This window comes from Coccinella septempunctata, chromosome 3 (genome assembly GCF_907165205.1).
Source record: "Coccinella septempunctata chromosome 3, icCocSept1.1, whole genome shotgun sequence".
Classification (NCBI taxonomy): Eukaryota; Metazoa; Arthropoda; class Insecta; order Coleoptera; family Coccinellidae; genus Coccinella; species Coccinella septempunctata.
The window spans coordinates 24,501,018-24,510,980 of NC_058191.1; the positions used below are offsets into that span (position 1 = coordinate 24,501,018).

At 37.6% G+C, this 9,963-nt stretch overlaps 2 protein-coding genes across 2 annotated transcripts in view; one reads left to right on the forward strand and one right to left on the reverse strand.

Moving 5' to 3' along the window:
• LOC123309548 (prothoracicostatic peptide) overlaps positions 1–2,236 on the forward strand; it is a 101,520-nt gene extending 99,284 nt beyond the window's left edge. Inside the window, exon 5 of the mRNA XM_044892713.1 lies at positions 1,901–2,236. Coding sequence (XP_044748648.1) covers positions 1,901–1,992 — 92 coding nt within the window. The 3' untranslated portion in view covers positions 1,993–2,236. The remainder of the gene's footprint in view (positions 1–1,900) is intronic.
• Positions 2,237–2,284: 48 nt separating this feature from the next.
• LOC123310380 lies at positions 2,285–9,459 on the reverse strand. Its single transcript, XM_044893848.1, has 5 exons — positions 9,175–9,459; positions 7,125–7,282; positions 3,274–3,482; positions 3,106–3,222; positions 2,285–2,450 (listed from the first exon to the last, which is right to left on the reverse strand). The coding sequence occupies exons 1-5, from the start codon at positions 9,194–9,196 to the stop codon at positions 2,285–2,287; spliced, it is 672 nt and encodes a 223-aa protein (XP_044749783.1). The 5' UTR covers positions 9,197–9,459.
• Between the last annotated feature and the right edge of the window lie 504 nt (positions 9,460–9,963).

Sequence of the window (9,963 nt, forward strand, 5' to 3'; positions counted from 1 at the left end):
GCAGTGAAAACTGGGGTGGTAGCGTCTTCTTGGTCTCTGCTTTTTGATGGTTTTTAATCGTTCAAAAAGAGTACCTACCTCTTCTGACAAAAATGTAGCTCTAACTGATTTAAGGAACTGTCTCTCACTGGCAAAAATAACTGGCAACAAAATAAACGTTCAGTCCTTTATTCCTACTGGATTAAATTATATACAGAAATGTACAAGTAATAACAAATATTGATGTCACCTGGCGTCCTGGTCGGTGTGGGGGCGGCTGATGAAATACGGTATCTCCAGGAAAATACGGTTGAAAAAGACGGTAAATACGGTTAAATTTTGTACGGTCACTCCAGAGGAGTACGGTGGAAATAGACGGTAATTACGGATAACTTTTGAAATGCTGGCAAGTCACTTCCTCTGTCGGCGGATATCGGTACGGTGGCTGGTCTCAGTTCAATTGCAGTGCACCCTGTCTCTCGCTCTCTTTCTTTCTCTGTTAGCCTCTGTCGGCGGAAATCGATACCGTGGCTGGTCTCAGTCCAATTGCAGTGCACCCTGTCTCTCTCTCTCTCTATCTCTCTCTGTGGCCTCAAAATGGCTGCCAGACAGCAGGTCGGAAGGAGCTGTCAACCTGTAACTTGATCCATCGGAAGTCGGCAATATATTAACAAAATATAAGCACCAAAAATACGGTAGGAACACCAAGTCCTCCGGGGACCCAACGGCGGTCGAACGGACGCGAATGGCCGTCACTCTACTCAGCCTACGATCACTAGGTCAAGTTTAAAAGGTAGGTAAGTATTCTCATCCACTCCAACGGACTAAAGACAGGGGAAAATAGCCCTCAGGTATGCACTACGTAAGGAACAACAATGCTACAAGCGACTTGCCTTAAACTTTCGAACTTCCTGACGTAATTTCCAACTCAAGGCAATAACACCTTACGCACTTTTCTCGGCAGCTCGATCTCCACTTACTCCCTCTTGACCTTCAGCGCCGCGCGTCGAAGAAGTACCCCTCTCCTCGGAAAATTTGCTCCACTATGGGTAACTCATTTCCCCACCGGATCTACTGAAATTGTTCGGTCAATCAGCTGGTTCGGAAAGATTCGGAAACGACTGAAAACTGAAGAGAATGAAGAATGGAACAAGTTGAAAGACCTTTTTCGAGTCAGAAGAAGTACGGTTGAACGAAAAGAATTCTAAAATATATGAATTGTGAAAACAAAAGACATATACGGTTTCAGCTACAAATATGAGACTGTTCGGTGGGAAACAATGACATAATATGAATCGGTAAAGCCCCCCTATAATAATATAACAAAATATTTCGATTGTCAGGTCCTATTATGAAAGTATCAGTGAAGAAATTTCCTTTTGTGGCGGAGCGAAAATCTGCCTCGTCACAACACCTAGGTTTGTGGAGCTTTCGGCTTACAATTTTGCTCAAAATATGTCCCCCTCCCTTTAAAAATTGACCTGTTCCGGCTTTTTCTTTGAAAACATCCTTGTCGAGACATAATTGGCCTGGCAAGTTTTAAAATTGTCACCTCCTGTAACTACAAGGAATCAATAAAAATTTGCAAACCATAATATTCATGTGGAGGGACAAGTGATCTTTCACTTGATGTAAATCTCACACCCTATTCCATATTAAGAATTATGGGGTGATAGCCCCTACACCTAGAGTTGAGGAGATTTCGGATTACAATTCTGCTCAAAATAATTCCCCCTCCGAATAAAAATTGACCTGTTTCGGCATTTTGTCTGAAAAAATCCTTGTCGCAACATAATTGGCCTGGCAAGTTTTTAAAGTGTCACCCTGTAGTGTATCGTATAGAATAACACTGAAGTGTCACAACTATAAATCAGCATTTCAAACATATGTTTTCATTTGACAGATTTGTTTGTTTTTCCAGGTGCTTGGGGTAAGCGTAGACCTGATCCAGCTTGGAACAATCTCAAAGGAATATGGGGAAAAAGGAACTACAACGACAACGTCATGATCTAAAAATTCGAATGGCCACTACAAAAATTGGGTTTCAATTGTTCATAATACCTACCTAAAAATTGGATGAATGTATGACGATGTATCATAATATCAGATTCAATATGTTTTTAACTTTCCGAAGTTTGTTGTATATTTTTGAAAAGATTTATAATTATATGCATACATAATACAATTATAATCGGAGTACTAAGGGTTGTGTATTGACTTTCGTTAGGAAACAAAAAATATATGGTAAGCAGTAAAAGTATTTTTCAGTAAACCTCGACAAAAACGACGAAATCGAAAAAATTATTTACTCGATAAAAAATAATGTGAACAGAGAGGACAATGATAATTCGCAAGATTCATACTTCAACTCACAGGAATGGTTTCTTTTTCCATGTTCTTCCGCTAGCAATAACGCTGAAAAAACTGATTCGTCTTCACTGTCCATAACATCGAAATTTCCTTGGGAAGGACTGAAACACAAAAGTAGACTTTCGATTTAAATCAATACACGAATTTCCACTGCAACCTTTGAATTGAATGTAAGGTCATTTAGTAAGATACAAAGATTATAGAGTAGACAGATAAGAAACCTAGATGGGAAGGTGCATGTGAAGCAACTAAAGTGATGTGAGCGCCATCTGTGTTTCAAATGTGTTTCTAAGATCCTAAGACTGGTTAAAATATTAATTCGAGGGCCTTTTGCAGAAACATGTGAAATGATGTAAGATTTCAGATGGTCATTTTGATCAAAGAGGTTTTGAAAGTTTTGATTCTCGTACCACCTTCTTGTGTATCTAGCTCTAAATTGTGTATTCTCAAAATTTCTAAGATGAATAGGCTTGTTTAGGTTAGCAGTTCCAGGTAGTTTGCATGCAATCAAAAAATTTCAGTTCAACGGAGCAAAATGAGAAGGATTTCGAACTGAAAACCAAAACTAAAAAGTGTGTACCGATAATATGACAGCAGAAATGTTACAAGCCGCAGAAAGTAATGAAACACCGCTCAAAGCTTAAAACATTCTTTCATAATATGTCGAACATGTGTTGTGAATTTTAACTGAAATTTCAAACGTTTATCTCTTGGTGACGTTGGTGAGGAGTTTTTGATCTGAAGGAATCTACTTACGTCAAAACAAACTGCACTATTTTTTCTATGACGTTATCCTCCTTTGCAACCTCCAAGGGATACTTCGCAATTTCGCAAACTACCCTAGCCAGACATCCTTGACCATTCAGATCCAAACTGAAAATATCATTCGAAAAATGGATAACAATAAACATATGCAAACTATACCTTTCCAGATAACCTATAATATAGTTGTAGATCTCTACTTTAGTCGTATCAATGTTCCTTGGTATATATCTCTTCTTCAAATCGTGTACTTGTAGATCAGATGATTTTTTTGGAAGGTCGTAGTTACCCTGTAGACAGGTACTCAACAGTATGGTGGTGGTACCATCAATACCTTCTATATCTAACGGAATACTCAAGCCATAAGTGAACTAGAAATTAACATTAGTTCAAAACTTGTATGCAGTGAATAACCGAAGTAAATTACTTCAGAATGAACATGTTCATATGGCTTTTTTGTTATTTATCCAATGTTTTGCTCTATTTCAGATTTTCCTCAAAAGAGGAATAAGCATAGCCAGAATAACAGAACAAAAATAACAAGAAACATTTCATAGAAAGCACGAGAAACTTTACAAGATTATTGTAAGTGTAGTTTTCAACGAAATTTGTTCAACGAGGCCCTCACTTTTGGAATTTCCCGCGCATCTATGAATTAATGAGAAATTCAATCAACCCATTTTGACATTTCAACAATTTGGACTAGGATTGTAATAAGTAAATACTTTGGTAGTTCGTAGAGAATTGCTGTTTTTTTTTCGGGAAGGTTGCGCATATCATTCGGTAATTGGAGTTTGTTTTTAGTTCTCCTCATCGTGGGGATTAATTTCAATTAATTTTTTTATGCCGACTATTAATTATTATCTCTTTTTTATTTCATTTTTCATAGTGAGGTTTGTTGATTTTCCGCCAATTTTCTTTCTGAAATCATTTGTATTATATATCTTACTAGCGTTTCACTATGAAATATTACGCGAGCGAAGCCGCGGATTTAAGCTTGTTCTTGTTCTTACTTCCGAAGGAAAACATTAGGTACATCTAGTGGCGGCTGGTCTGTAAGGGCTATACCCTAATAGCACACAACGTCCATGGGACGTACAATTCATGTCCATTTAACGTCGGAACGTCCATGGACTTGATTTGTATGTCCTTTGGACGTCCGTTTCCGGACAGTTTTAGGACGTTCACGATATATATCCATTGTTAGTCCGATTTATGTACAATGTCCGTATCGGATATCCATTGGATGACCGTGATGGACATAATACGGACTATATGACATATGTCCGTATCATACAGTTCCAAAATAGTCCCTGACCGACTTAATACAGGCAATGTCAAAAATATGTCCTTACTGGATATCCAGATATCCGGTAGGGACATCTTTTGAATGTCCATACCGGTATTCACTAGGAGTCCGTAATGGACGTAATATGGACCAAATTAAATATACACATTACATGGTCCGTATAACGTCCATCACGGATACCTAGTGGATATCCGGAAGGGACATCTTTTGAATGTCCATACCGGATATTCGTATTCGGAGTCCGTAATATGGACCAAATAATACATACATGTATATCAATGAACACCAAAATTTAATATTATTTTTCACTAAACTCCATTTTTCCGCTTTGCAGTATATGAATATCTTATGAATATTATATTATGTATAACGTTATGATGAACAAAAACTAAATACTTGAGTAGTTACCATTATAAAATAATCTATGTTTGAGTTTTAAGACTTTAGTTTTTATTATATGGTATTTCTGTATTAATCGACTACTATTCCATAAATCAGTTAACAATATAATGAATATGTTCCTACAAGTAGGTATATCGTATAGTCTCGGTAGCTAGGACGGTTGCAGCGAAGACTCAGTAATGCGATGTCCCCACGTACTCATCATCATCATCATCATTCATTTTGCCTATTAGAAATTACAATTCTAGGACACGTCAATTCATCATATATAAAGTATATATACATTCAAAGACATAGTTTAAAAAAAATATATATATATCGAGGACAAAAAAAACAGCTGAAGGCAATATGCTCTTATCCTAGGTCGCCACCCACAATAAGTTCCCGAAACTCAGTAATATCATACACAGCCTTACCTCCTAAATAGTTTTTGAGAATTCTCTTGAATTTTTTCATGGGTAAGGTAGTGAGCGAAAGAGGCAGGATGTTATATATTGCGATCCCGGCACACATCGGAGACCTCTTCATGTACTCATGTGACGCAGTTAAAATAACCTTGTGTCTATTTCTCGTGGGGTAGTCATGGATATCGGACTGTCGAACACGAGAGCCACGGGTGGAGTGGATATGACACAAGAGTTTGAGTATAAACATGGCTGGAACTGTCAAAATACCAGAAGATTTAAATATCAGCCTACAGGTCTCTCTGAATGGAATATCATAAATGAGCCTCACTATTCTTTTTTGCTGAACGAAGATCCGATGAGCACCTGGCATCATTCCCCATACACAGATCCCATAATCGAGCAGGGGCTGGACGTAAGCATAATATGCTGTCAACAGGCATTCACGTGGAAGGGAAGACTTGAGAGAGGAAATTATATAAAACGCCTTGTTCAGATTCTTCTTTAATTTTTCAAAGTGTGGCCCAAAGTTTAACAATGGGTCTATTGTTATTCCAAGGAAACGGGTTTCATTTTGGAAATTAAGTGGCGTTTCACCGAAATATATTTCACGACTGGAGACACTCTGCCTCTTCCTACCGAACTCCATGATGACGGTTTTATCGATTCGAACTCGCGAGTTCGAATCTGGGCCAAGTGTAAAAACTTTCTAGTTAGTATGGATGGAAATGAGAACAACACAGAAAACACCATCTGCGTCTGAGTGTAAGACATTGGGTTATAGGACATTAAAATTCTAATAGATAGGATAGCCAACGTCGTGGTAAATTTTTGTACCGTTGAGATAGCTAATGATGGTCCCAACGGGATATCCAATGGACTAGAATTGTCCGCGATGGACGTCCGAATTCGGTTCGAAGTTGTGACATTTGTACGTCCCTCGGAAGTCCATAGAACGTCCATTGTACCAGAAATGGACGTCCCATGGATGTCCGTAATGTCCGAAGAGGACGTCCTATGGATGTCCATAGGACTACTTTGTGCTATTAGGGTAGGGCTACAGCCCCCCATACAAGAAATCAATCCTTTTATGCTATTCACCTTCCCATACGATTTTTAATGAAAATATTACATTCCACGGTTATTTATATAATTTATTAATGTAAAACTTTCATGCGACTCCTGCAGTTTTGTTTATTTCATAATCTAGCAGTTCGTCCCTGCATGGGCGATGAATCGTATAGCCCCGAATTCTTGTATGGCGGACAATAGTGTTCAAAATATTTTAAAAACTGATTTCGCGAGGCTTTCGCTGGGGGAAAAAAGCCGTATTAAACTGCTGGTAGACCAACTCCCGATTTAAATTTAACCCAGGCAGATAAAACTCCAAAAACATCTTATGCAAGACGATTCTCAAGACAAGTGTATAACAAGTGATAACGTATCGGCAAGGGCAGGATTTAGACATTTGAAGCACCTTAATGAAAAAATTAAGAAGCATGAGCTATCTGCCAAGCATGTATATTGTTCAACAGAATTAGCTTTTCTGGTTACGACTAATATCGCTGCTCAATTAGATTCAGCTTACCGGAATAATATTATTATAAGCACAACGAGCAAGTAGATAAGAACAGGTATGTTTTAAAAAGAATTATAAATTGCATCAAATTTTGCGGAAAACTGGTTTTAAAATTTCATATTTTTATTATTATTCTAAAAGTAGCCCCCTAGTGAACTTGATCACGAGCCGCCACTGGGTACATCGAAAAATAACTTCAACTTATCGGTATACACTTACTGACAATACAACATTATTGAATCATTTAATTTATCTTCTTTTTCGGGATTTTTTAGACAGTGAAATTCTAGATGATATAAAATTCAATCAACAGGCTCACCTGTAGTACAGTAGCTGTAGGGAAGAATAAAGATCTTTTCAAAATTCTCTCATCACACCTGACCTCAAGTAGAGAGATGATATACGAGAGGCATATGAATTTGAACAAACAAGACATGCTAATACTGATGTCTTCATTTCGAGATGTGAACGAACATCCTATGAAGAACAGTTCTGTTTACCTCAAATATTGATCTGAAATATTAGCATCCGACATTCCGAACCGAAGTCAATGAAACAAATGTTTCGGTCAATGACCATAGTCTACATAAATATGTATGAATAAATCAAAGTGGAGGAGGTGAAAAGCACCTAGGTAAAGCTGCATCATTCGCTTCCGACCATAAAGTTCAAGTTGTTCATCCCTTATATATTTCGAAATAGTTATTTATGTACCAAGGACGAAAAACTGTCTATTACAGTCGAGCCTGCATATTGATAATCAAGGCGCAGCCGAGGATAGCAAGCATGCGAGACAATATACACAGTTTTTTGCCGAGGAATATATTACATTTTTTCGTCGACCTCACGTACCTTTATGAAAGTAAGTAGTTACTCGTTTTTATGGCCTCATATATGAGTAATTGCCAATTCCCTGAGCTCTAGTGGAGTGTTACTGTTATTCATATCCAAATTCTGTATTCACATAATTGATTCAATCTCTCCGGAATCTAATATATTAATCAAATATTATATAATAATAAAAGAATGATCACGCCTTAACAGGGAAGCAATGAATACAATAATAAGGATAAATTCAGATGCATACCACCCGCCGATATGAATATCAACAAGTGTTACGATCTGAATTGAACTAGCCAATTTGCCATCGTCAAGGCCCCAAATGGAGTACGTTCCACCGAAGAAAAGCAGATGCTGACCATGGTTTCGGTCTCATTTGACCTCATCAGAGCAACATAGCATTTTTCTACGATGGAGAACGTTTGGAATTGATGGAACTTTAATCAATATTGGCAAGTGCTACTGGGTACTATACATTTACACAGAGCGCCACCCAATATGAAACGGTGTCCGATTATATAATCTTTGATATTAATATTAGTGACGGAAGCCGAACGAAAAGTAAATCAGTACGAAAAGTACTCGCCTTCAAAAATAGTCGACATTCTGTTTGGAAATTAGTTTTTAAAATGTTATTTTTTGCTCAGGTCGACGAAAAAATTATTTTCACTCATTTCTTTATTAAGAAAGTACAAACGTAAAAATGAACATTCAGAGTAATAACCTAATAATTTGGCTGACATATCCGTCGATCACGCTCGCTAAGCATCTCTATAAAAACTCTTTCACCACAGAACACCCCCATTGACTTACTTTATGTCTTTCACTTTATGAACCGTCCCTACGCCGTCTTTCTCGCAATCACTTCTCCGAAAACGCATACCTAAAGCTACATTCACAATCAATTCACGGGCCGAAGTGCACTTCGGCACGGAAGCTTAGCAGATGGCGTTCTCCGTTACCATTCACAATGAAATTCAAGACAAAATTTCTTGCAAGTTGCAAACTATCACTTCGGCAAGGAATTTTGTGCCGGCTATAGATGATGCTGATGCTTATGTTTTGATCAGTTACATTTTTGATTCATTTGAGTATTTGGTACCAAGATTATTGCGAATGGTAAATTTCGTGCCGAAGTGCACTTCGGCCCGCGAATTGATTGTGAATGCAGCTTAAGGGATTCTCCCCAAACTTCCAATATCGCACAACATGATTAACGGCCACATCAGGCAACACACAATGCGTAACCTAGCCATGCCAAGCTATCTGTCTACTTAACACAAATTCTCCTGGCATATTATATCAATTCTTCTTGTTTCACACAATCAAAAGCCCAAGGCAAATTTTGTTTTGAAAAGATGTGCCCTAAGTAAAAAGAGAGTAGCTGCAGAAAACTACAGCATGGGAGATATGAAACCGTTCACGAAGCTTGTAGTGAATGAATAATATTTTATTCCAGCAAATGTACGAAAAAAAATACCAATACCTATATTTGGAAATATTATGTTCCTTAAAGGAAATTCTCTTACCGATTAATTGACTGAGCGGCATCCTGGATCAGTAGTATTCTATGACACTATTTTGTGATTTAAATGAAAATATTGAATCGATATGGCCGAGGCCCTGATGAAAATCCGTTGAACCCAAAACTGGATTAATAAATTACAACTTAATCCACCTGAAGATGCTACCACGATAGCGAAACAAGTTTCATGATCACACACCTCATGGTAGTAAAAGTCATGTAATTCAGTTTATAGTCGAATAAAAATAGTGAAAAAACTGTATTTCACATTACCAATACACGACTTGAAAATATTTGTATTTCATATTTCATGCGTAATACATCATCGCAGTTCAGCGAGAAAGACCTTTGTTATTTTTATTTCAACTAAAACAATGCATGTATTTTGACCAGCTTTGAATGTTTGTAACATCGCAATTGGCCATGAAGCACTATCTGTGCTGCTCCTTTCTAAGGGTTTTTGAACTAAATATAGTATTTCGCCCACTGTGATGTTACAACCATTCATATAATGATATGTAATAGCTTTCTTCGCCGTGCAATTCTGAATCATTGAGATTTCGAATTTCCACCAAGGCGAAATAACAAAACAATTCAGTATTACCTGCTAACATAGGATTCTTTTTTCTGCCTTACCAAGGCAGCCTTGGTGAGAATGTGAGATACCATGTGAACCATGATGCAGAATATGTATATTAAAATGATTCTCACAAGTCACAATGTGGCAGCAACCGGGAGTTCAGTTCTCAATCGCAGATTACAGATACATCTGGAGAATCTTGATGGTCTAGCA